Below are 27,678 nucleotides of genomic sequence, written 5' to 3' on the forward strand. Positions count from 1 at the left end.
ACAAATGCACTCCTTAATCCCCACCACCTATTTAATCCATCCCCCCAATACACCACATTTTTCTTATTAATCCATCCACCAATGGATATCTGGGGTCCTGTCACATTTTTAGATACTGTGAACAATGCTCCTATGAAAATGGGTGTATAAATATCTCTTTGAGACCCTGATTTCATTCTTTTGAGTATACACCCAGAAATAAAATTACTGGATCATATGGCAATTCTATTTTAAATTTTTTGAGGAACTGCTATCCTGTTTTCACAATGGCTGTACCATTTTACATTCCTACCAAAAATGCACAAGTGTTTTAATTTCCCCACATCCCTGCCAACACTTAATTTTTTTTTCTTTTAAAGATTTATTTATTAGAGGGGGGCACAGAGGAAAGGGAGAGTGAGTCTTTTTTTTTTTTTTTTAAAGATTTTATTTATTTATTTGAGAGAGAGAGAATGAGAGACAGAGAGCATGAGAGGGAGGAGGGTCAGAGGGAGAAGCAGACTCCCCGCCGAGCAGGGAGCCCGATGCGGGACTCGATCCTGAGACTCCAGGATCATGACCTGAGCCAAAGGCAGTCGCTTAACCAACTGAGCCACCCAGGCGCCCCGGGAGAGTGAGTCTTAAGCAGACTCCATACTGAGCACAGAGCCCAACATGGGGCTTGACCTCACGACCCTGAGATCACAACCTGAGCTGAAACCAAGAGTCAGACACTTAACCAGCTGTGCCACCCAGGCGCCCCTTTCTTAATAGCCATTCTAATGAGTGTGAGGTGGTATCTGCTGTATTTTGCTTTGCATTTTATCAACAATTTTATGCTAATAAATTCAACAACTTCGTGAAATGGACAAATTCCTTGAAAGACCTTGTATTACTCTGCTAGGACTGCCATAACAAAGTACCAAGACTGGATGTCTTAAACAATATAAGTTTTAGGGCACCTGGGTGGCTCAGTTGGTTGGGCGACTGCCTTCGGCTCAGGTCATGATCCTGGAGTCCCGGGATCGAGTCCCGCATCGGGCTCCCTGCTCGGCGGGGGGGCTGCTTCTCCCTCTGACCCTCTCCCCTCTCGTGCTCTCTGTCTCTCATTCTCTCTCTCAAATAAATAAATAAAATCTTTAAAACAAAACAAAACAAAAAAATATATAAGTTTTATTTTTTCGTAATTCTGGAGACTAGAAGTTCAAGATCAAGGTGTCAACAGGGTTGGTTTTTTCTGAGGCCTCTCTCTTTGGCTTGTAGATGGCTACCTTCTCCCTGTGTCTTCAAAAGGTCTTCATCTATTCCTGTGTCTTGATTTTTTTTTTTTTTTAAGATTTGTTTATTTGAGAGAGAGAGAGCATGCACAAGGGAGAGGGAATCCCAAGCAGACTCCCAGCTGAGCTGGAGCCCAACACGGAGCTTGATCCCAGGACCCCTAGATCACGACCTGAGCTGAAACCAAGAGTGGGTCTTTCAACTGACTGTGCCACCCAGGCACCCCCTAATCTCCTGTTCTTGTAAGGACACCAGTCATATTTGATTAGGGCCCAACCTAATGTCTTATTTTAACTTAATTACCTCATCAAAGGCCAGATCTCTAAATATAGTCACATTCTGAAGTACTGAGGGTTAGGACTTCCACATTTTAATTTGGGGGGAACACAATTCAGCCCATAACAAACTACCAAAACTCACTCAAGAGAAAACAGATAATGTGATTAGCCCTAAATTTATTAAAGAAATTGAATTCATGGGGCACCTGGGTGGCTCAGTTAAGCGCCCAACTCTTGGTTTCTGCTCAGGTCATTATCTCAGGATCTTGAGATGGAGCCCCGCATCAGGCTCTGTGCTCAGTGTGGTGTCTGCTTTGGGATTCTCTCTCTCCTTCTCCCTCTGCCCCTCCCCCTATCCTCACTCTCTCTCAAATAAATGAAATCTTTAAAAAACAAAAAAGAAATTGAATTCATAGCTTAAAACCTTTCCACAGAAACAAAAACAAAAAAAAAACTTCAAGCCCAATTGTCTTCACTGGTTAATTCATTTAAAGAAGAATTAATGCCATTCCTGTGGTGTGATTCAAAGCATACCCCAATAAGCTGTTTTTGAGGCTAATGGAACTTAACACACTGTTCTCCAACTTCAGGCTGATGGTTCCTTTAAGGTGCCCCACCCCAACCCTGTGGCCTGTATTTCTAGGTCTGCTCCATGGAAGGTTCACCTCTCCCAGTTCTCCTATAGGACTCTTCTTCCTTTGAATACCACCTCTTCCAGGAAGCCTTCCTTGACTCCCACAACCCTCTGCACTTACCTCCAACATAACTCTTTTACCCAGGTCCCAGTGTCCAGCACAGAGAAAGTACTCTAAGAAGCGATAAATGAATAAACACTTTGCAGAAAGCAAAACATCCTTCCTCTGCTGCAGCTTCCCCAGCATCTTTGTGGGGAAGCAAAACCAACAAAAGGCTAAACAGTGGACATGCCAACAGATTTTGCAAACATTGCCTAGTGCTCAAAAGAAAATCTGTCCAATGGAGGCAGATATTTTACCCTCTACATGCTTAGTTTTTTTCTTCCTCCCCATTCCGTATCCTCTCTAAACCATATGCCTCTTCCCCAATTTTACAACATGAAATGAAAACAGAAAAACCTCTCTTAAGCATTTTTTTATTTCTCTGTTATTTGGTTTTCTACTTTGGTACACATGAGCTGCGGCTATATTTCACACAGAAGCTGACATATCTCATTATGACATGCCCCATAAAACAGAGCACATATAAATCACCTGGTAGGGTTTTGCTTCACCTAGTTGTTATTGCTAAAATCTTTATTTCTAAGAGCACAAAATGGAACATTCCTTGAATCTACAGATGAACAAGGACAGGGTAAGCAGCAGCCAGATCTGCCAGGATGGGAAAGAGGGACCAAAGACATGGGCTCCCTCGTGGTTGTCCACAGAGACATGAACAGCACAGATAAGAAGCCCAACAAAAATTTCAGAAAGGCCAGGGCCAGTGGGGAAACACTCCCGGATTACAGCCCATCTATCAGACCCCTCTGGCTTGCTCAGTCCTAATAGACTGTGACATAAACACGATTGCCCAAGGTGGCCTAATACCGAAGCCAGCAGTGCCTATTCTTTGGTCTTAATTCCTTTTATGAGTATTGTTTTATCCTGGAGCTCTAGACAGCCCCTCTCCTGGGCAGGAGCACTATCCATCCCTCCCCTTGCCAGCCCCCATGTCCCCAGCCAGTCCCACATCAAGACCCAGCCAGGCCTTGCCAGCTCTAAAATGTCTTGCCCTCAAAGGCCTGGAGATTAAAGGCAGAATCCAGAAACTTCTTCAGAGAAACCAGGTGTGTGTTCCTGTTTCCTGTGGCTGGTGCAGCCGCTGGGTCACGGCCAACGTACCTGGGGGAGAAGAGACAAGTTAAGGGGAGGTCTGGGCCTGGCCTAGCCACTACCCCAGGACTGCATCGGGTCTAATCCTGATCATCATCCTGCCGTATAGAAGAGCCTGAGGCTCCAAGAGGCTAAGTGGCCTAAGATCAAAGGAGGTTCTCTCATTCAGTTCTGGCTTCAGAACAAAAACAAAGGTTTACTCTCCATAAGGCGGAACTGACGGGGTCCCTGATCTGTCATCAACAGTCACAAAGCCAGCAAGGACTATGGGACCCATCCCCTCAATTTCCAGTGTGGTCCAGAGAAGGGCAGTAGCCAGTTCTGGCTCACACAGCCAATGGGGCAGGCAGAGCCAGGATGGGGCTTCACGCCCCCGGAATCCCTTGAGCCCAGAGGAAGTAAGGCGTAGGTGGCAGATACCCCCCACCCAGCCCTGTACCATATGGGCCGCGCCCGGCTCAGGATGGTCATGAAGCGTGGGCTGATGTAGTCATAGTAGCCCATGTTCTTGTGCTCTTCCTGACACCACACCAGCTCTGCGCCTGGGTACTTCTCTGCCTCTTGCTTGATCAAGTCGAAGGGGAATGGAGAGATCTGGGGCAGGCAGGGAGAGAGCGGATTATAGCCAGGGGAAGGGGGCGTGCCCACGGCCAGCGCCCTAAGACAGTAGCCTCAGCATCCCTTGTGAGGCCCAGTCCTGCCCCTGACGGGCATGCTGCCCAAAGCCAGGGGGCTGCCAATTGGACCCCGTCCATTACCCTGACTGGGCAAGGGGCTAGGGTGCACCTGTTCCAGGCGGGTGATGGCCACTTGCTCCTCCAGGCCCTGGCTGCTCCGCTCCTTCACCAGGTCATAGTACACTTTTCCGGTGCAGAAGATTAGCCGCCGTACCCGCTCAGGAGCCTGCGTCGCAGCCCCATCCTCAGGAATCACCCGCTGGAAGCTGGTCCCTGGAGGTCCCACAGGACATTGTTGGCAGGGGCATCAGCTCCCAGAGGAACAATAACTTGGCCAGAACAGCTTGAGAACCAGACCTACATCCCTGGGCCCCCAGGCTCTCCCTGGCCACTGAGACTAACCCCAGGTTTGGATCTGTGGCTGCAGGGGGCACCTCTTGAGACAAACCATAGAGCAGGGGACAGCTGACACCCTCAGACATCACACGGAGAGGAGTAGAGACAGGCTGGAGCCAAGGACACGGCCCCGGGAACATGAACATTTAAGGTGACAGGCTGGGGGTGGGGGGGCATGTATGCTGGGGAGAGCCCTTGGAGGGGACAGAGAAGGTGGCATCAAGTCCCCATCTGATGGCATCGATGTCTATCCCAAACCTGCTCCCCATCCAGTCACGCTCACCTCCCACATGCGCTCCCCAGCCACCGGATCACCAAGCTAGAAGGTGAGTCTGGGGGGTTGCTGCACATTCGTCCCTCCCTCCCTCAGCCCTGCTGTTGTCTGGGGGGCTGCTGCACATTCATGCCTCCCCAAGTCCCCATCTCCCTGTACATTTTTCCTTCCTGGGCACACACCATGTGTCAGACACCAAGGCAACCATGCTGCAGAGAACCTCTGAGTCAAGCCACTCTAGTGTCCCCCAATCTCTGGTGAGGACTGAAGGACAGAGGGTAACTGGCTGCCAGTCCCCAGCAGAGGAAAGCAAGCACCGGGTGCTCAGGCCAGGCGGTCCACAACGTCAATGCCAGGGCTCTGAACCGCCGGCTCGGTCATCTGCCCACACATATACAAGTGAAAAACACCTGTCCACGCTGCTGAGTCCCTTCCTGGCCAGCACCTGGCACTCTCCCTACTACCCAGGACTGTGTTCTCAGACGGCTCTGCTCTGGCGAGCCTCAGGGCCCCACCTCAGCCCCTCCCTGATCCTCCCTGGATCACAGCTCAATTCGAACACCTGGTCCTTCAGATACTTTATCTGACCCTCAACTCCTAGGTAAAGGAGTCTGAAAGCTCTTGGAGGAGCAGTGGGTCCCCAGGGCCAGCAATGTGTATTTGGTTCAGGAGTAAAAAAAAAAACCTGAATAAGTAAATGAACCATACTCAGTGCCCTGCCATCCTAGGCAGGCCTGCACCAGGCCTCCCTCCTCTCAGCTCCCCTAGCATAGCCGGGTGGGCCCGGCTGCTTGGCCCAAGTGAGCCAAGCCGGACCTCATCAGGTGGCTACCATGCTAACCTCCCAACCTAGCCGCTGGTGGGGACAGAGCCCGGAGCTGCGACAGAAGTGAGGACAAGAGTCCGAGGAGCAGAGGGCCACGGGCCACCAGGCCCCCCCCATCAGCCACCTCCCCGGCACACTTAGGCACTTACCAGATACCATTTGGTCGAAGCTGGACTTGGCCTCTGGGTGCCTCAGCAGAGATTTGGGTGTGAAGATGATCAGCTGGAAGAGAAACATGTGCCCATCTGGCCCGAGCCCCCGCCCCTGGGCCTGGCACTGCCAAGGCAGTGAGCAGGGCGGGCAGCTCACCGGCTTCCGGAAGGGCAGCAGGACCTGGCGGCGCAGCACGTGGAAATAGCTGGCTGGTGTGGAGCAGTTGACGACAATCCAGTTGCAGTCGTAGAGCTGGCTCACTTCAAAGTCCTCCGTGAACACCTGGGGGGCCGGGGTATGGCTGGGAGGCAGCCCACCTATGGCACCCATGCCCCGGCCCGGCCCCAGGGGAGGGAGCACTTACGGGGTATGCATCGGAGTCATCATTGCTCATCTGCAGGAACCTCTCAGGCCTTGCTGAGGAGTGTTCTGGGCCCTGAAAGCAAGTGCCAGATGGCATGGCCTGGCCTAAGTGCAGGGACCCAGGGCACAGGGGAAAGTCTGGGTGGCTTCTTAGAGGAGGTGCCCTCTCTCTCTGGAGCCTGAACCACAGTAAAGAACCAGGAATGTGGAAGAAGAGGAGAGGGAGGATGTCTTCAGAGGAGGGTCTGGTCATGTGAACGTGTGGGACAGGAAGAACAGGTAAAAAGGCCAAGGTGAGGTGCTTCTTCCAGAATGTTCTGGAATTGGCAGTTGCCATTTACTGAGTACGTGCTGTGTGTCAGGCACAGTTCTATGGACCCCATACACATTATTCACTAACCTTGAAAGCAGCCCCATGGTGTAGACATGTTTCCTCACTTTACAGACGAAGGTGAGTTGCAGATTAGGAACAACCCCATGGTCACCCAGCCACAAGGGGCAGACTCGAACCCATGACTGACTCCTACTCCTGTTCTCACCCACGTGGGCGGCTCTGCTCGATGACAGCAGCAGGACAACACCACAATGACCTCCAAGGTGGCCCCCATGGGACGAAGGTGGTCTGTCCCACAGCCCACAGGCACCAGTCAGGCTGCCCCACCCTCCCCACCCAGCCTGGCTCAAGTTCCACCCCGTGCCTTTCCAGCTACCTTCCCTTGGGCAGGTCCCTCCACCTCCTTCCTCATGTGTGAAGTGGGCAGCAGGACCGGCCGCCCAGTCCGGTTGGGAGCATTCCGCAGGATGACACAGGCTACGCTGCTCAGCGCCGCGCATCCTGGCTCCGACAGCAGAGTGATCAGTCCCTGACTGGATGACCAGTCCAAGCGGCACAGGCCCGCAGGGACATGCACGGCAGCCCAATCATCCGGGGGGGGCGGGGGGGGAAGGCCCTGCCCCCGCTCACAGAACCAGGCTGGAGGCCGCACGCACCCCGCTCCTGGCTGCCCCTGCAGCCCGCACGGCCCCACACGTCCCCTACCTGGGCGGGCTGCACACCCACCAGGGGTCTCGAGGGCCCTGCTCCCGCCCTCCCGCCCCACTGGCCTGCGCACCCTCCGTGCTCCCTCTGTGCCGCCACTCGGCAGAAGACCAGAGGACAGGCCGCACTACACGGCGTTACGTTCGGATCCCAGCTTCTAGCCGTGTGACTTCAGGCAAGCCCCTCTACTTCTCTGCCTCGGTTTCCCTCATCTGGGAAGTGGGAACAAGAGCTACTTCATTAATTCGCTGTCAGGACCGGAAGAGCTCACAGAGAGGGTGTGACACAGAGCAAACCCTCAGACGTGCCGGCTGCTTCCATCGCTCGTGACAGCCGTGCCACCCAGCGGCGGCACACGTACGCGGGCCCCACCCTGCGCAGACCCGTGTGTTCCGGGGGCCCGGAGGGAAAACACCGCCCAACCCTGCAAGCAGCCAAGGGCCCACCCGCCCTCTCCCAGGCGTGCCAGGGCCTTCCGAGCCCCCGGGCACCACGTGGCCCTCACCATGCCCTCCATGCCGTGGGGCAGCAGCAGGACGATGCCGTTGTGCCGCACCCACTTGGCCTGGCCGGTGCTGATGAACTGGTCGATGATGCACTGGGCCATGTTGTGGAAGTCACCAAACTGAGCCTCCCAGAGGACCAGGGCATTGGGGCTGGCCATGGCATAGCCCAACTCAAAGCCTAAACAGAACACACAGAGACAGAGCCCGCCGCACATTGTCACCAGGTGGCAGCGGCTCCAGTCAAACCCAGCCCTTGTTCATACACTCTCCGTGTCCCCACCCATCCTTCCCAGCAGGCCAGCAAGAGCCAGGGGACTCCTTGTGGCCCAAAGGCCAGAATCTCCCTTCCTGGAAGCTCACGATATGCTCAGAGATGCCACCCTCAGCCCTAACCTCACATATGGCCAGCTTCAGCCTTATCTAGACCAGAAGCCAAGTCCAGAGATACCCTGGGGAGGCAGCAGGCATCATCTGCCAAGAGGAACGCCCCAAAATATGTGCAGTGCTGCCAAGTGGAAGGGACGGGGTGGGGGGCTGCTCGCTGCAGGGTTCCTGCTTCTCGGAGGAGGCAGTAAGGGAGGAAGCAGGCCAGCTGAAGGTCAAGCCAAGGAAGAAAGAGTACAGAGGACACAGTCCTGGGAGCCCAGAGCCTCGGGAGGGTCTCTTGAGAGAAGAGCGGCTGGGTGGTCATGGTCAAAACCATAAAGGTAGGACAGCTTGGGATGCAAGACCCTCTCTGGTCCCCAGGTATCGCAGGGTCTGCCTGACCTGCAGGCAGAGTTCTGACCCACCCAGGACTCCGTACTCTGAGAGCGAGCTGTTGCACACAGTGTAGGGGGCCTGGTCAGGCCAAAGGTGGTTCATGGGGACACACGTCCTCCGGTCAACTTCCTGGTCATGGAGAACGTGGTGCCGGTGACTGGAGAGAGACAGATGGGGAAGGGATGGAGGGCAGGTGGATTACCACCTGTTCACCCAGAGCAGGTGGGCCAGGTAGCAGGAGACAGGCAAGCCTCTGTCACGGTGCCAGGAAACCTGACTGAATTCCAGACGATGGTGACACCAAGAAGGCCCTGGGAAGCCAGAGCAATCTGGTGTCTCTTCCAGGTAGCCTCCCTTCCCATCCCAGTGGTAATCCCACGGGGTCAGAGAGGTGGCCAAGCAGTCTTCTGATGGCTTGGCCCAAGAGCAGGGGCTGGAGATGCTGAGAGGGTTACCTGTGACAACCTCAGCCAGCTAAGGGCTCCCCAGACACGGGCCAGGAAAAGGAGGAAGAGCCGGCTCCACCCCAGAGCTCTTGGGCTGATTCTGGGAGACCCCACACACAGGTAAGCTCTCAGCAATCCCGTGGGGTGTACGAGGACAAGGCTAATGCCCATGGGGCCCCAGGGCCCAGAGACCACTCTCCCATCCTCACCTGAACGTGCCCCTCTCCACATCCTGCCCACTGAGCCGTACGTGGATGCCCTCCTTGAGCAAGGAGCCGAAGGCCATGTACTCCGCCAGTGCCCAGTCCACCGTCCGTGTCTTGGTCATGTCCGCACGGCCCCGCAGGATTCGAGAGAGGCCTGTAGGAATGAACAGCCAGCCTGAGGGATGCAGGGGCTTGGCCACCCCAGCGGGGACAGCCATCGCACCAGGGCCCTAACCCAGGTGTGTATGTACTCAGTATACACCGCTCCCACAGAGCAGGGCCTTAGCAGGCCACAGGAGACCCAGTGCCGGGCAGCCCTCCTCCGGCACCCCCACTCCACGAGCAGCCCTGAGCCCACCATCGCCCCGCCACCAACTTCCCTCCCTTCGGGAAGAAGGACCAGGCGTCACTAAGTGAGCATCTGCCACATGCAGACACCGTGTGCACTGAGTCAGGAACATTCCTCACGGGTCACCTGCCAGAGTGGTGCTGACTGTCCCCACTCTCCAGATGAGGAGACTGAGGCTCAGAAGAGGGAACGGATTTACGCATGACCACACCACTGTAACGGTGTTTGGATCTGAGCCCAGGCACCCAGCCCAAGCGGGGCTCCTGCTGGCCCTACACCTATACAGGCCCCATGTGACGAGCACACCGAGCAGGCAGGCCAAGAGCCCGGGCCACCGTGCACACTGTGGAGGAATCCCACAGGCTGGTCGGAGCGTGGCAGGCACCCACACCACCGGGGGGGCCCTCCAGGCTGCCCAGCCAAGAGGTATAGCCAGCAGCCACCTACTAGCCTAGGTTCACCCAGGAGCGGCAGGCTCGCCCTCTCTCATCCACCCAGACCACCAGGAGGCCCAGCGCTCCTGCCGCTTCCCAACATTCCAGACCCAACCAGCCCCTCCACGGAAGCCCTTGCTTCCCTGCTCTCCTTCTGTTTGACCCACACGCAACCCCAGCAAAGGCACTACGAAAATCCAAGGTGCCCAACATAAGCCTTGGCCACTGGCACCCGGAAGGGGGCAGCGCTTCCCAACCTGCCCGCCCTGAGAGGAACTATTATCACGGGCACCTCGCAAGAGCGCCAAAGAGGCTCCAAGAGCTCAGCGGACCTGCCAAGCCCCAAGTGGGGACGCAAACGCGGCTCCGCGGCCCCTGAGCACCATCTCCCACAGGGCACGGGCTAGAGCCTGCACAGCAACCTTACCGCTGTGGATCTTAAAGTCCTCCACGGGCACGGAGCTAGCCACTTCGCCAATGTGGGTCAGCACGTCCTCGGGAACGCCCGTGGCTGGGCATGTCATGCTCTTGGGCTCCCCATCCACATTGAAGAAGCCTGAGAGGGCAGAGACTCTGTGTGCTTCTGGGTGGCGGTCAGGCCTCAGATCCCCTGGTCAGCCTACCTTCCCAGAATTCAGGGGCCCACCTCTTCCTTAACCCCACCTGCACTCAAACCCTGACCCACCCTCGGGACCTGTGACAGCTGACAGCCACATCTTCCCCTGGGCCCCTGTGGGGGCTGCTCCCTGGGCCCAGGGTCACAGCCATCTAGCTCCATCCCACAGAGGCCCTCTGAGCACCCCTCTCCCAGGCTCTCTCCACTCTGGAGTGCACCTGCTTTGGCTCAGCTCTCCCTTTCCGGAGAACAGCTGGTTGCATATGCGCCCAGGGCAATGCCATCTCTCCTGTACCCCGGCCCATCCCCACCTGCAGGAATTAGCGCCCCCAGCCTCAGGAGTCTCAGGGATGGAGCCCGCAGCCTCTGGGCTGGGCCACGACTGCCCTCACCCAGGACCACTGCAGTCCTGGTCCCAGGCCCAGGTCAATCACTCTCAGCCACACACCACTCACTCACCAGGCCAGGGGGAGTCCAGCCAGTGCTTTATATGCAGGATCTTTTTATCCTTGGACCTGCCATATGCCTCCTCACAGATCCTGTCATATTTGGCGATTTCTTCCTGAAATCAGGGTGAATGCAAGAATTAAGGCAGTGATGGCCTGGATAACCAAAAGCTGGATCAACATGGACTCGTAAGCCCTGGTCCCCTTCACTACACTACATTCTAGAACTGTCTGTCTACTGGCCTGCAGGGACCCTGTGCCCAGGGGCCAAAGTCTCAGAGTTAAGGGGGATCCCTCCTGCTCAGCAAAGGACTTGCTGGAGGTTCAGAAAAGACTCACAGTACTTGCTCTCAGAGCTCGCTCAAAGCAGGAGGACCAATGCATCCATAGATAACTGTGGGGACAAACCCAGTTCAGGGCTGCCTCCTGCAGGAAGCCTTCCTGGACTCCTGCCTGAGGCTGAGCTTCCCCCACATGGCAGCATTCACTGTCCCACCAGGCTGTAAATGTCTTTGGCTCTCTGTCCCCCTTGACAACGAGGGGCTGCTGGGGACAAAGACCATATTGGCTATTTCTTGAAATCACTGCCAACATCAGCAACTACCCCAGGATCCCGGCTCTGCCAGAGGCTTATCTCAAGCATCCATGCAGTCTGCCTGCCCACCTCGAACTCTTGCAGGGTGACTGTGCCCTCAGCAATGAGCTTGTCCGCGTACTTCTTCAGCACAGGCACCTGTCTGTGGATCTGCTTGTACATGAGCGGCTGTGTGAACATGGGCTCGTCCATCTCGTTGTGGCCACGCCGGCGGTAACAGACCTGCAAGGACAGTGTGGGGAGGGGCTCAGTCCCTGCCCCCAGGCTGTGCAGGCCTTGTCCTTGCACAACAGGGCGCGGGGGTGGGGGTGGGGGGAGGCCGGCAGGACATGCCCTTCCAGGCCCCTGAAAGCCCCCCACTACCACGTATCACCGAAAGCCCCACCTCCCAGCCTTTGCAGAGACTCTCTCGGTGGCACTAAACCTTCCAGCCAGGAAGCACTCCCAGCCCTCAGTGCCGAAGACACTGCAGACCTAGCCCACTCGGTCACAGCCACCCCCACCCTGGTCTCAGCCCCAAACCCACCAAGTCCACCACCACATCTTTATTGAATGTGTTCCTCCACTCGGCTGCCACACTGCACACGTATATCACGGCCTCTGGGTCATCCGCGTTCACGTGGAAGATAGGTGCGTTGACCACACGGGCCACATCGGTGGGGTACGGTGAGGAGCGGGCCATGCGGGGGTCTGTGGTGAAGCCAATCTGCAGAAGCAGGGGGAATGGACAGCGCCTCTGGAGAGCTAGACAGGCACCGCCTGCCTGGGAGACTGGTGGGTCCAGGAAATCCGGGGGATCTTTGCCTTGAGGTCCGTTAGGTGTGACCAGGAGGGACATGGCACAGGAAGGGAAAAGAGTAAATGATCCCTCAATCGGGGCCTACAGCAGGTCCTACAGCGATGGCAGCAACACCAAGGTAGCCTGCCTGCTTTTTTCCCATTTCATGCGTTGGCAGGTAGAGCGCAGGCCTGGCTAACCACCAGCCCCGTCAGCTGCTATGTGTGCAATGCTAAGCCAGGTACTCTAATCCCCAAAGCCTCAGTTTCCTCATCTGGTCAAAGGGCTCATTAAATACTACTTCACAGGGTTATTCTGTGAAAATTAAATGACTTCATGCAAATAAGGCAATTAACCCAGGGTTTTATAGGCTCAGAAGAGCTATTAGTTAAGCACAGCTGCCTGAGGAACAAAGGCCTATGACCATTGTGTTCTCAGACTGGTTCCTAGAGAGCTAAAAGGAGCATCTGGTTTCATGCCCAGCCTCTGTGCTAGTTACATCTGTATGCCTTTGTCCTTACAACGTTCTCCATAGTGTGTGTGTGTGTGTGTGTGTATTTACATGTACACGTATACATATAGACACAAACCAATTTCATAGAGCAGGCTGGGGAGAGCAGGGATCCTGCCTGAAGTCACACTGGGGAGTGGCAGAGCAGTGGGATTAAAACCAGAATCATCTCGGGGCACCTGGGTGGCTCAGTCGGTTAAGTGTCCGACTCTTAGTCTCGGCTCAGGTCATGATCGCAGGGTCCTGAAATCAAGCCCCACATTGCGCTCCATGCTCAGCACAGAGTCTGCTTGTCCCTCTCCCTCTGCTCCTCCCCCCACTTGCTCTCATGCGCTCTCTCTCAAATAAATAAAATCTTAAAAAACAAAACAAAACAGGATCATCTCAAAAAAAACAAAACAAAAAACTAGGATCATCTCACACTTCCCCCCAAAAGTGCTACCTAGAATTCAGGAATGGGGGACACCAACGAGGTCCGCCAGGCAGCCCAGGTCCTCACCTGGTTGTTGACAACCACATGCACAGTACCATTGGTGGTGTAAGAGGGCAGGTCACTCAGGTGGAAGGTCTCATACACCACACCTTGGCCAGCGAAGGCAGCATCCCCATGAACCAGGATGGACATGACCTGCAGGGCCGGATGTGAGTCAGGAGGAGTCTGAGCCTGTGCAGCCCAGCACTGTGTCCTACAGTACTAAGATCCAAGCCCTATTCCTCCGAGCCCACCCCTCAGAACCCAGTCCTCAGAGCCCAGTCCTCAGAGTCCACCCCTCAAGCCCAGTCCTCACAGTCCACCCCTCACAGCCCAGTCCTCAGCGGCCAGTCCTCACAGTCCACCCCTCAGAACCCACTCCTCACAGTCCAGTCCTGCCAGCCCACCTCTCAGAGCCCAGTCCTCACAGCCCACCCCTCAGAGCTCAGTCCCTCAGAGACCATTACTCTATCAGAGTTCAGCACTCGGAGCCCAGCCCTCAGAGCGCACCCCTTAGGAACCAGGTGTGTTCACCTTCTTGCCCTGGGCATCCCCTCGGTAGAACTGTTCTGCCTTCGTCTTTCCCTGCACCACAGGGTCCACGGCTTCCAGGTGGGAGGGGTTGGCCACGAGGGACAAAGTGATATTTCTGTTGGTGACCCGGTTGATCCTCTCATGGTACATGCCGAGGTGATATTTGACGTCTCCAGAGCCCTGAAGGTTGAGGCAGGCTGTGAGGAACCCAGCCCTCTCACCGCAGACAGGAAGACAAGCAGACATGCAAGCCCACAGTGGGGCTGGGACATTTCCTGGATTCTGCTCCCTGGGAAGGCTGTGCTATTCCTGACTGACACCCTACCCCTCCTTGAGAAAGACAGGCAGGTTCCCCTGGGCCTGGGCTCAGGGGCCAGACAAGCTCCCTCATCAGAGGCCCTCCGCACTGTCAACTACCATCCTCAGCATTAATGACAGTGCAAGCAGAGAAATGAAGGTGCTGGTAAGAACAGTGGTGTGGCCTCTGGGCAAATACTGGAGCTGAACCCCTACCTAATTCCTTACACCAAATAACCAATAATGTATACATGACAGATGATGCCATAGCATAGCAGAGAAAAACATCATATTTTATATGATCCTGGAGTAAGGAAGGCCCTTCCAAACAATGTACAGAGCTCAGAAGCCATAAAAGATAAGGCAGCTAAAATTTAATAAATCTGCCGAGGGCGGGGTAGCAAATCCATGCACAGTGTTAGGGGGGAAAGAATCAAGCTGAGAAAAATATTTATAAGACAACTGCAGGCAAAGGGCTAACGCCCTCAATATACAAATCAGTAAGACAAAGCCCCAAATCCCATAGAAAAATGAGCAAAAGCCATGAAAAGGAATTTACAGAAAAAGAAATATACATGGCTTAAAAACATGTGAAAAGATACTCAACTTCATAACAAAGCAATATGTTAAAATGCAATCATTTTTGCACCTATCATATTGACAAAGACAGGAAGATTTGACAGAGTAAGGGAGGACAAAGCCTGGGACCTTCGCACGTGCTGGGGGTGGGCCTACTGGTGTCTTCAAGCTCTCTGGGGGGACGTTAGTCTGGCTACAGCATCTCTCAGACACCATCTAACAATGTCCTCACACACGTGTGCAAAGAAACTCATTCAGCAACTTAACACCCATCAACTGGCGAGGCGCAACCCAGGGGCCTGCTCGAAGCTCAGGGAGCTCCCGTGTGCTGCACGAAGCCGCGACAGCTCATTAAGTGAAAACAGCAAGGTGCCACGTGCTGTCACAAGCTGCCCCCCATCTCCCGGCCTGTACAAACAGGTCTGTCCCGGACGGATCTGTGGGTTGGGACCTGTGTGGAACATTTCTGGAGGTACACACCTTAACACAAACACTGGCCACAGAGGAGCCTCTGAAGAGCAGGCGAGGGGTCTCAAGAAGGAAACTTAATCTCATTGGATACACTCTTTTTTTAACAATGCTCATATTTTTTAATTTAAAAAAATTGTAAATACTTTTTAAAAAAATATCCTTTAACCAGACTTTACACAGTTTATACACATCATCTCTTTGATTCCTCACAACCATCCTGGGGGGCAGGGGTTTTCATCCCCACTTTACAGAAGAACAAACTGAGCCTGGGAGAGATGAAGGTGACATTAGAGCGAGTGCTCTGATCTCTGATAAGCAAAATGAATGGCATCTTGGGGAGATTCTGGGCTGGAAGCCAGCAGATGTGGATTCTAGTCCCTGCTTTGCCTAATGCACTGGATGACCTCGGAGCAGCCATTTAATGTGGTTCATTTTAACAAACCAGGCACCCGTCCTGGGTGCTGGAGCTTCGGGGATGAGGTCCCTGCCCTCATCCTGCTACCAGCCTAGAGAGGAAAACAGATACACACACATGTGCACAGGCTGGAGAAGGCCAGAAGAGAGATGGTACGGAGGGGAAAAGGGGTACAGGGGAGGAAGGGATGGGCTTGCTGCCTTGAGGACCAGGAGAGCCACCCAAAGGGGAGCCAGGCAGGGCTGTGAAAGAGGCAGAGAGCAGAGAGCAAGGCCGTCTGTGTTCAGGCCCAGTGTGGGTGACGGCATCAGGGTGTGAGGTGTGCTTAACATACGTGCAGACCAGGAACGGGCGTGTGAGCAGAGAAATGTTTCCTCTGCTCCTAACTGGGCGCAGGAAGCTGTCCTGGCCTCCCAAGGCTGTCCTGGGCAAACAAATGAGTGAAGAGACCCTTCTGGGCTGGCAGTCAGGACCCTGGTACAGAATCAGGCCACATAGCTAAAGTAACTGTCTTTAGGCCCTTCCCTGCACCTCTCCGGGCCTCAGCTTCCCTAGCTGAACATAAGGAGGCTGGTCCAGATTGCCTGAGGGCTCTCCCAGCTGTCAGAGATCATAGCACTCACTCTAAAACACCTTAGTGACCTCACACAAACATACCCATTTTCTTCCCACTTTTCTGCATATCCATCCATCTCCAGGTCTGTCTGAGCCTAGATGCTCTGGTCCAGTCCCTCCCTAGTGCACCTCCCAAATATCTGGGACCAGGGTTTGGCACCTACCTCATCTGCTGCCTCCAGCTTGGGGTCAAACTGGCAGAATATCTGCTCCAGGTCCTTGCGGATCACGTTGGCCAGCACATTCAGCCTGCCCCTGGAGCCACAGGTGGTAGGACTCTCATCTGGCACAGAGGCCACCTCCCCCCAGAGCCCCAGCATCCCCACACTCCTGCCCACCTGGGCCTATCAGATTAGCATGGGGGTCAGGGAAACCCTCCCCGTCAGGGGAACTCTCCCTGTACAGTCCGAGGGAGGCCCAGTCCTCTCATTCTGTCTCAATCTACAAGGTATGTGAGTGGTTCTAGCTGGCCAACTCCCCCAGAAACCCCTGTACATCCCACTCAGATTCTGGAGGCCCTCATAAGCAGAAGTCACCCAGCCTCATGGCAGGATGCACACACCCCCACTCCCCCCAGCCACCCCTACATCCCTGCCCCACCCCATCTCCCTCCCCACCCCCAGAAGCTGAGCCTAACCCAGTACCTCAATCCCAATCTGCTAATGCATCAGAGCTGCTCAAACATGACTCCCAGCCCAGCCAGCAGGTCAGATCCTGACCTGATCCTAAGGTCAGGAGTTACCAGGGGAGCTGAGGTCTAAGGGTAGGGGTAGGAAAGCAGCCAGAGACCAGGGACTCTCTAGTCCGGCCTGGACTTCCCATCAAGATGCAGTTTATTCAGGGGTGGGCACCAGGCTGATCAGGGCACAGGGGAGGACTCAGAACTCACCCCCCCCCATAGCCCACCAGCAGACACCAGCCCCAGGCCTGCACACACCCTGGCCCAACTTCCAGCTCCACGTAGCCCTGTGACAGAAGGGCAGCCCTCTTCCAGGTGGACTTCTCCTATGTTCTGGGGAGGGGGGGGGTGGCGGGCAGAGCTATGAGGCCAAAGGAGCTAAATGAACAACCCTCAGCTCCTTTGGGCAAAGCCTTAAACCCTCCCCTTACCCCAACTATGGAGGTCTGGCCTGGAACAGCCCTTACTCAGGCCAGAAGCCTGTCCAGCACCACCACATAGTCCCAGAACTGCCCCTGACTGCCCAGTGCCATCCTCCCCGAGAGATCCACTGAAGCCATGTGTGTGGGATCTCACACCACTGGGCCAGCTCTGCCTGACCCCCTGATGAGACACTGGGCATTTCTGGGCCCCTGAGAGCAAGGAGCTGTGACAGACAAACCCCAGGCTCCTGGCAGGCTAGCCCACCGGATGGGGACCCTCTCACACTGCATCTGGACACCTGGACACCCCTCATGTTAGTGCAGTCCAGGACTGGCTCACCTGTGAGCAGATGGAAATGGTCACAGGAAATGCTGGGGCCCTGCCTCCGAGACTGCTCAGCATGTCCTCTTACACCCCGTTCCACAGGACCTCTGGCCACCCTGACTCTGTCCCCAGGCTGTAGTCCTCACTAGGGCATAGGCTCCAGCTCAGAGGCTAGCACCCAGCTGCTAGGCCAGCCTTCCAAGTCTATCAAGGTCTCAGGGAAATGTGCAGTCAGCTGTGGCCAGGGGAAAAAACCCTCAGCTCACCTCCAGAGATCCCCCTCCGGGGGACGCCAACCCAAGGCCACCTGCCCAGGCCCTGCCCTCGCTTCCCTGGGACATGCTCCTCCACAGGAACCTCAAGAGGCACGATACACCCCTTTTCTGAAATTTTGACCCTCCTGGGAACAGTGGCAACATGGGGAGAGAGAAACTAAGTCTGAGCAAACACGGTTAGTCCCTGCCTCCATGTGCTTTTGGCCAAGTGCCTAACTCTGTGATGAGCAGGCCCTAGGGCCCAGGGACTGAGAACTTTCTAGGCTATCCTACCTCTATCCCCAGATTCCATCAAAACCCCTGCTCTGATTTTCATCCCCTCCCTTCCACCTCATTCTGCTGGGCCTAGAGAAGAGACAGGCTGTGGAGGAGCAAAAAGGGGGCCCACCTGTGTGGCATCCCTAGGATGACATTCTCAATCCCCATCTCACTGGATTTGTCGATTATGGTCTTGAGGGCGGGAATCATGACCTCACAGCCCTCCAGGCCAAATCGCTTCTCAGAGGACCACTTCCGGGCCAGGAAGTCTTCAAATCTGCTTGGGGAGAGGAGAAGGGAAAGGATGGAGAGGCTGGGGCTCACAGGGGGCCATTCATGAGGGCCAGAGCTGGATGCCCAGGACAGAGGAAGCAGCAAAGTCACCTCCCTCTGCATAATCAGGACCTGCTACCAATATCCACCACCAAGGAGCGTAGGTCAGAGGAAGGCTGGGCATCCTCCCAGCCTAACCAAAGACTTCTGCCTGCACCCAAACCCAGCTATCACCCTCACTTCCCCTCCCCCTGCTCCCAGCCCACCATCCTGCACACACACACTACACAGGGCTCCCTCTCCATGCCCCAAAGACCCCCTCACCACTCAACTCACACTCCAGCCTGCACCTCACCACCAGGGATCCATTCTGCACCCAGCAGCTGAGCCCCATGCTCTTCCTGGCCGCTGCAGCCCTGCTCTACCCAGTTTCAGGTGACCAGTGGGCAGAGCCAGGTGGCACCCCACCTGCAGGGAGGCACTGCTACACTCGCTCCATGTAGGGACATCTTCCTGTCCAAACATTCCCACAGCCACTTTCCATCACTTCTGCCCCTGCTGTCATGTTCTCCTGGAGGCCATGCCTGCCCACCTGCCCCCGTGCTGCTCCTACGGGCTTCCCGAGGCCAGGGGATGAGGCCCATCCAGTCTGCCAGTGATCCTGGCTTCTTAGCCAGGGCCTGGAGCAGCCCCTCCAACCACGCCCACCACCCAGGGTGGTGCTGAGGGCCTGACCTCATGGAGCGCACCAGCCGGGCCAGCAGGGTCCGCTTCTCCTCACTGGAGAACTGCATTACGCCAGGTGTCTCGAACTTCTGCCGGACCCACTGGCACTGCTCCACGTCATTGATGAACATGAACTCCAGGCCGATGTGCTGGCAGTAGGTGCTCTGAGGGAACAGACAGGGACTCCACAAGGAGCCAGGAGGAGGGACAACTGTCCTGAAAAGGCAGCACCCTCCTTCCCTCTAGCACGCTCCAGCGACTGCCAGCAGGGCTGCCTGACACACCCGCCCGTGCTCACCTCCAGGCGCCGAATGATCTCCCGCAGAGAGAGGGTATGTTCAGACCCCCCGATGAAGGTGGTCGTGGGCAGCTGGAACTCCTTATCTAGGTCAGCCTCCCGCAGGTCATAGAAAGCTGACGAGGCACACACAGCCCAGGCAGTAGAGGGGAGGGGAAAGGGGTGAGGCCCCGGTGGGGCCCAGCAGTACCCCCGGACCTCCCACCAGTTCCAGCTAAAGGTCAAGGACTCTGTCTGCAGGGTGCAGGGAGGCTGAAAGTCAGAGCCCCGCCTGTACCACAAGGTGGGGCTTGGGCAAGTCTCTCTAGCTTGCTGAGCATGGTGCATCAGCTAGGGAAGATGGGGAGACAACACAGTGAGGTAGATGGGCAAAGGTCAGAAGAAAGCCTCTAGGGCTGACTGCTGGGCCCCAGGCCCCAGAGGCCAGTCAGTCCCAGAGCCCCTCACTGGGCCCCAGGCACCAGCTGGCTCTGGGCCTGCCAGAGAATCAGGAACTCTCACCCAATTTATCGATGGTTGTGATTAAGTCTGAGGGCACAAAGGAGTCCAGGTCTGCGTCCAGAATGCCCAGGGGGTCCAGCTGGGCCACATGGTGGCCCCGGATCTGGGAGGAAGGGAAAAAGGTTGGGGCCAGGTTGGGACACAGATGGACAGACCCTCACCAAAAGCCACGTTCTGGGCCCTGGCCCCTCATCCCCCACTTCAGAACCTCAACTCTCCACACGTCTCCAGCACCCAGCCACTGCACAGTTGCCGAGGCCATGAGCACTAACGTGGCAGGAGCTCAACTCTGTTTAAAAACACAGCACGCAGCTTTCAAAAATAAGGATGCATACACAAAAGGATTATACTGGCAGTGACAAAATTCTAGAAACTTCCCAAACGTCCATCAATAGAAGACTGGCATATGGATATGGGAAACCCACACACGGGAGTACTATAGAGCTGTAAATAAAAAGTCCCTATCTGCTGCAATGAGGCAGTCTCCACAAAATAGTGTTAAGCAAAAAAGCAAACTGCAGAAAAGTATGTGTGGCAAACTCTCCATTATCTAAGAAAGAGAAGATTCGAGTAAATACACACATTTGCACGTATTTGTATATATACAAATAAATATATGCATTAGAAGAATACAGCATAAAACAAGAAAAACTATTATCTGTGGAAAAAGGACAAAATAGGGTAGAATGCCAGGGCTAGAAGCTATACTTTTAAGAAAACATTTTGCTTTGAAGATTTGATTTTGGAATCTTGTAAATATTTTATACCACTATAAAACAAAATTAAGTTTTAAAAATTAAAATAAAATAAAAACAAGTAATTCATGTATCCATCTGGTCACATAACTACACAATCGACTAACAGAATATCCCCAAAAGGCAAACAGAACTCCAGGAAAATAATATTATAAATTCATTTTTATTAGTGGTAGTGGTAGTATTCGAGTTATACTGTGAAACTGCACTGTGTAGACTGTGGGAAAATCAAGTTCGTCATTGTTCTGATGTCTTTGGGAACCTCTACTTTTGGCATCTTTAAAAGAAGACAGTGACATAAGATTAATGAGGACAAGGACAAACCCTAAGTCCTGCGTCTGAAGTACGTGGAAGCATCATATAAACCCATAAATGTGTTATCTTAAAAAAAACAGTACATATTTCCTGGCTCTAACCACTAAAAGGGCCCAGAAGGCACGACCAGACCATAGCAGTGACACTCCCAGCACTCCCTGAAGAATTGGCGGGTCCAGGGCCGGGCAGAAATGCACAAGATGAACTCAGAGCATCCTGTCATACCAGAAAGCAAAGGGGCGCTCAAACTGCTGGGCAGGGAGTAAGGACACATTCGGACAATGGGAAGGATGGTATCTGTAACATGAAAACTCATCAAATAGGTTTAAATTCATACATTCGTATCGGACCATCTTTGGAGGATACCTCACACTTTTGAAAATCAGCCAATAAAATGAAAAATCAAGCACTGATCCTGCCTTTCCTAAGCCATTTGCACCTCAGGATAAATGGGGTTAACAAAGTAAGTTTTTCCTGATGGAAGCATTTCAGGTAATAAACAAAGAAAGGTAGAAATAGACTATTATCACCCTTTTTACCACTCCTAATGAATTAATGTGTCCAGGAAATAATCATCCAGAGCTGCTAACTGATGAAGTACCCATCACCACCAGGAAGCTGATTTTAAAACAAAAAAAAATCAAATCTGTATTGGATAAAGCTTCTAGATGTAATTACCAATTTACAGAAATTACACGGGACAAAGGGACAGATGAAATGACACCATGGGGATGCAATCAGCAAAATCCAGACTCAGGAAAACTCTACAGCACAAACCACACACACAACACACACACTAAATGAATGAATGAATGAATGAATGACAAGGAATACACACAAAACCAGAGAGGAATCCGTAGAGCACAAGAGACTCAAGAACCACATCAGCTTATCCAACCTATGGCTTTATTTGGATCCTGATTCATTCAAGCAGTAAAATCATGAGAGAAGCAGGCAACCGTGAATACCAACTGGATATCTGATGACCTTAAGGATTACTGTTAACATTTTTAGGTGCAACGGTGATATTGTGGCACATTTTTAAAGTCTTTATCTACAGAAATACATGCTGAAATGTTTGATGTGAATGAAATGGTATGTCCAGGATTTGCTTCAAAATAATCATCGGCCAACAGGTGAGGGCCCGGGGTGGTAACAGATGAATCAAGACTGGCCCTGTATTAACGGGGGTGGGATTTGCTACACAATTCTTCTACCTCTTCTGTGTTTGAGAATGTCCATAATAATAAGTGTGAGGATTTTTCAGTACTGTGTGTTGATGAGTCAAACGAGAGCTCTCGCTCCTACAGACCTGCAAGGAGTGACAGCCCGCCTGGTGGGAACTCCCTCACGTCAGGCACAGCTTTTGGCAGATTTCTACCCTAGAAAAACACAGTAACACGCCTGATTTCAGACACTACCCTGCTTGAAGGACTCTCCAGTGCTTCATCTTGGCTAAAGAACAAAGAGCAGCTGAAGAGCTGGGAACTGTGCTGAGAGGACAAGGCCCTCGGGCAGCACCATGAATGTTACCTTGTATTTAACATGGAGCTTTGTGTTCTTTGTTCTTGATTTTCAAAGTAAATGGTTAGCTCATTTTCTGACTCTTTCAGCCAGCCAAGAACAATTACTACTTTTTTTGCTTTGCAGGTGGCCCACAATCCACAGGTCCTCAGGCATGCAGGGAGGCCCAGCCCTACAGCGTCTGTCTTCCATCCCGGGTCACTGGTGCACAGGCAGTGAGGCTGCCACCCCAGGGTGCCTCACTCGGAGGCAAGGCACCATTGCCACTGGCTAAGGCCTCCCCCTCCCCTGGCTCCTGCGGTGGCTTGCTGCTCCTTCCCATGGAGTCTCTGCCAAGGGCCCCAGAATGCCCTTGCCCTTCCTTCTGCATGCCCGCCTGACAAGTTGCTCTTATGAAATACTTTCTGCCACTGATTCCCAGAGAGATCCCAAACGATTACACTTGTTATGGAGGGAACACCCAGAGCAGCTCTCCAATTAGTCCTGTTCAGTCAAGACCAAGAATATGGAACCTCATCAAGATGCTTCGTCAGAGCAGGGGCCCAGCCTGGGGACCGAGCAGGGGAGAGCCGAAGTCTCCAGAACAGAGCAGCTGGTAGAGAAGGAGCTGTTTACTGAACTATCCGTTTGTTCATTCATTCCATAAACCCTAATTAAGCGCCTGCTGTATATCAGTCCCAGTCCTCTTGAATGCTCAGTCAAGAAGAGAAAACAGACATTAAACAAGGATCGATCTACTCAATTTTTATTCAACCTTAACCGTAATTGATTACTAAGTACCACTCTAGGTGCTTGGGGCATAGTGGTGTGTGAGACAGATAGTACTCCATGAGAAAGACCAAACAAAAGACCAGGGAGTAGTTAGTGATGTGAACAGTTACATGACGACGAGTAATGGGAAGAGAGAGAGCCACCCGATAGAGGACTCAAAGAAGGGCTCTCTGGAGGAGATGACGCTGGAGCTGAGCCAGCCCCGTTCCCATCAGCACCTGGCCACACGCCAGAAGCCAGTCCCGCCTCCAAGCCTGGGCCCTCCCAGCCACTCACCTGGTAGGCCCGGATCAGGGACTGCACAGCCAGGTGGTCCTCTACCAGCTTGCTGGTGTCGGTCCGACTCGAGACTGCTGGCCTGCTCTCTGGGAACCGTGGCTGACCCGGGTCACAGGCACCTTCCTCACTGGCTTTTCGGAAGAAGCTGTCCCAGGACTGGGCAGAGGCAGAAGTAAGAAAACAGTCAGTCAAGTCAGGGCCTGGGAGGAGTCGGGGGTGGCCCTGCCTGGGGGCCCCAGGGGGTGTTGGGTGTTCCTTCACCACTATAGCTCTTAGGACCTTCCCAGGACCCTGCCGAGACCTCTTACAACCAGCCCAGGGCCTCCCAACCCGAAGCCCAGATCTCTTCGGTCCCCAGCTTGGAAGTGTGTTGAGGGAAGGCTCTAACTTGCGACCCAGGGGCCTCAGGTGTGAAAGAGGCTTCTACCCTGGGGAAACATGCCCTCAGACACTGTGCGTTGGCAAGAGGGCAATTTGGCAGGCAGGGCCTCAACATCTTCAATGAATGTAACTTTTTTTTTTTTTTAAAGATTTTTAATGAATGTAGTTTTTGAAGCACCAATTCCATTTTAGTAATTTATTCTACAGATGTACTGATATACGTGTGCCTGGAGGTACATACAAAGATGTTCCTTACAGGACTGTTTACAAAAATGACAACATAAAAAAAATCTAGGGGCACCTGGCTGGCTCAGTCGGTAGAGCAGGCAACTCCTGATCCTGGGGTTGTAGGTTTGAGCTCCACATTGGGTATACAGATTACTTAAAAATAAAAATAAATGAAAAATAAAATCTCAAAAAAAAAAAAAATCTAAGTGGTGACCAGTAGAAAACAGGTCAAACAAGTGTTGGTACATTTAGATTCTGGAAGATTATGCAGTCTTTAAAAAAAGAAGGTGCATTTATTACTATGGATGTGGAATATCACTAAGATATGCGACTGCAAAGTGAACCAAGCAGAAGACGGCATGACTGCTACTGTTCGTGTGGAAGCCAAAAGCAGACGTGCATATGCACAAGCACCTCCGTGTTCCAGTGTTTTCTTCTCCACACCCTCATTCGAGAGAACCAGGTGGCACAAGCCCTCTGGAAAGCAGTTTGGCGATGCCCATGAAAATGTTATACCCAGAGCCTCTGTGACCCAACAATTCCACTTTGGGGAACTGATCCCGCAGATAGTTGTGCACGTACAAGACGACAAATGGACTAAGTGATGCCCTGTGGCAGTGGTCGTGACAGCCAGGGCTTGGAAATGAGCGAGAGGTCTGGCGGTGGGGACAGGTGTGGCACATCCATACCACGGATCACTATGCAGCTGGAAAAAAGAACAATGAGGCTCCTGATGCACTGACATGGAAAATCTTGGAGATGTATACTAAGAAAAAAAAGCCTGGAGACGTTGTTTTTGTGTACAGTGGGGAATTGAGTTGTTTGCAATAAATTTACCTAATGGATACAGAAGAAGGATAAAGGATAAAGAAATTTACTGAAAGGATACAGAAGCAACTAAGAATAAACTGGGGGGCAGATAGGTGGTCGCTGAGCAGACAAGGGATGGATTGCGAGGGAGACTTTTTACTATGTAACCCCACACTTTCTGGTTTTGAGTCATGTTATCACTTTCCCCTGAGAGTGAGTGAAGAGGAGGGAGAACAGCTTTACTTCTCACTCCTCGCAGTCATCTGAGGGGTTTTTTTTTTTTACCATCAGCAGGTATTTATTCAGCTCAGTACATATATAAACACTTCTGGCCCTAACTACGCAACAAAGAGCCCCCTGGCCACAGCACAGCATGACAGAGGGGGCAGGGGCGGGTCTCAGACCAGGTGTGGCTGAGCAGGACAGGATCAGGGCTTCTCACGCCAGACCACCACCTACTGGCTGGTTCAGCAACAGGACAGCCACAGACTCTCCTCACCCAACAGGAGAACAAGGCTTCTATGAACAGGGACGCTGGAGGAACCGAGAGGCAAAGAAACCTGCCCAAGATCACACAGCGGGCAAGCCGCTTCTCCCCACGGCCCCCTCCACAGCCTGGCTCCAGGAGCTTCCCTCCTGCACAGCAGGCAAAGAGGGGGTGCCAACCTTGTGGACGCTCTGGGGATTTTCCAACCAGGCGAAGTACATCTCCTCCATGTAACTGGAGCTGCCTCCACGTTTGCCGCTTGGGAAGGTGGCCGGTGGCCCAGAGGACCTGCTGTGCCAGTTGAACATGTGGACATCGTGGGGGGCCAGGAGCCTTGAGGCCTGTGCCCCAAGCCGGGAGGGCAGCAGTCTCAGCTGACTCATTCTGGACACAGGCAATGAGGGAGAGGCATAAACCACAGACCAGAATAAAGGCTCCGGCAGCCACTATTCCCTCATCCAGCATTTGTTGGTTCTACTGGGCAGGTGGCCCCGGGCTCGGCATGGATGGGACAGAGGAGAATGGGACGGTTGGCCAGCCCTCCCGGGGTCACTGCCTAGTGGGAGATCCCAGCTTGGTCAACTTCACCAACAGCTATTCAGCATCCCTGAGCCCCAATCCTGCCGTGCCCCATGCACCCCAGCCCACACTCCCTCTCTGCTGTCCCCCTAAGCCTGATAGAGAGACAAGTACCACCCAGGTCCTGCCCCAGGGAGCATTGAGCCTAGGTCCCGAGCCCACTCAGAGGGTCACAGGGCATGTGCAGGCAGTACACCCAAGAAAGAGTGGGCCACAGAGCTGGCCACCCTGGAACTCGAGCAAGGGAGTCCTCCAGGGGCTGGCGTGTGCTATGCCTGGCCAGGAAAGAGCCTGAAGAAAGGGGTCTGGCCGGGCTGCACTATCTCGGGAGGCCTATGGCACTGCTGGGTCTCTGGTCACTGTCACCAGAAATGACTGGTGTCTTTCCCTGACTGCAAAACCAGCCCACAGCACTCTCCCAGGCCAGAAAGCCAATCACACAGGCCTCAATGACCCCACTTCACAGTGGGAAAAATACAGTCTCAGAGAAGGGAAGGGCACTGGGGCACAGTGCAAGGCAGATCAGAGGCCTGGGCCCATGCCCAGCCCACCGCGGCTCTCAGCTGGAGCCACCCTCTCTGGCTCCACTACCCTGCCCAGAGTTTACACTCAGAACCAACAGCACTCAGGACAACCCACAGCTCAAGGGGTACATACAGGCTGGAGAGGACCTAGAACGAGAACCTGTAGCTCATCTCGTCCCCATTATGTCAACTGCCCTTTGCCTGGGAAAATTCCTGAATAACCAGTTTTAAATACTGCTTCCTCCAGCCCCTCCGCAGCCAGACAATAGGTCTGAGAGCCTGAGAGCCTCCTCCAAACCTGGCAAGCCCTGGGGCTCCCTATCCAGGCCAGATGGGGGTTGACAGGGCCCACTAAGGCCACCTCCTCCTACACAGGATTTGTAAAGTAGGACCTCTGTTTCCCTACCCCCACCCCCACAACGGTGAGCAGAGCTCCGTCCTCTGCTCCAGCCCAGCACTGCCTGGACACAGAACAGCAACCCCTGAATCCTCATTAACACCCTTCTTCCCAGAGAATCCCAGCCTGTAAGTAGGGTCCAGCACCAGAGCCACCCCACCAGAGGTCATGTAGACAGGAGGAGCCTGCTTTCCCTTACGCAACTCAGTCCCAGAAAACATGCCTTCTGGGGCATAACTGGCTCCCAGGTCCTACCTGGCCGTGAGCCAATACCCTAGACAGGGCTTCCCCACCCTACCCCTGCCCTTTAGCTCAACCAAGTCACCAGAACTATCTGACTGGCCTTCTACAAGCCCTTCCAGCCTGCTTCCTCCCCCTCTCCCTCCAAACTCACATGAGGCAAAGAGAAGGGGGTGGTCTTCTCAAGGGAGGGAAAGTAGGCTCCTCCGGGAAACCAGCAGGAAATCTAAATAGAGTAAAATTAAAAAGCAAAAATTTAGTCCCGTGAAGGGAGGAAGAGGGTGGGTTCAGCTAGTACCTAAGCCCACAGTGCCCCAAGCTTCCCACATGCTCAACCCCTGAAGCTTCAGGCTGCAAGCCCAGCCCCACCAGCCGATGAGTCCAGGCTCCACAGCAAGGGTCGCCAGGGGCTGGATCTCCCTTAAAGAAGGCCTGGGCTCTGGGATCAGAGTGCCAGGGTCCCAACCCCCTGCTCTACTTCTGACTGCC

The 27,678-nt window shown here is 53.9% G+C and overlaps 1 protein-coding gene across 1 annotated transcript; it reads right to left on the reverse strand.

Moving 5' to 3' along the window:
* Positions 1-2,629: 2,629 nt before the first annotated feature.
* On the reverse strand, positions 2,630-27,410 carry OGDHL (oxoglutarate dehydrogenase L). Its single transcript, XM_035023861.1, has 23 exons — positions 27,344-27,410; positions 25,629-25,833; positions 23,541-23,699; positions 19,900-20,002; positions 19,399-19,514; positions 19,110-19,264; positions 18,232-18,378; positions 16,307-16,397; positions 13,766-13,945; positions 13,259-13,387; positions 11,997-12,176; positions 11,540-11,692; positions 10,889-10,991; positions 10,241-10,369; positions 9,034-9,184; positions 8,408-8,535; positions 7,616-7,794; positions 6,073-6,144; positions 5,865-5,990; positions 5,705-5,777; positions 4,169-4,332; positions 3,822-3,976; positions 2,630-3,391 (listed from the first exon to the last, which is right to left on the reverse strand). Exons 2-23 carry the CDS (start codon positions 25,830-25,832, stop codon positions 3,268-3,270), a joined length of 3,021 nt encoding a protein of 1,006 aa, XP_034879752.1. The 5' UTR covers position 25,833; positions 27,344-27,410; the 3' UTR covers positions 2,630-3,267.
* Between the last annotated feature and the right edge of the window lie 268 nt (positions 27,411-27,678).

The sequence above is a fragment of the Mirounga leonina genome, unplaced genomic scaffold (genome assembly GCF_011800145.1).
Source record: "Mirounga leonina isolate KUSES-001 unplaced genomic scaffold, KU_Mleo_1.0 Mir_114, whole genome shotgun sequence".
In the NCBI taxonomy this organism is placed as follows: Eukaryota; Metazoa; Chordata; class Mammalia; order Carnivora; family Phocidae; genus Mirounga; species Mirounga leonina.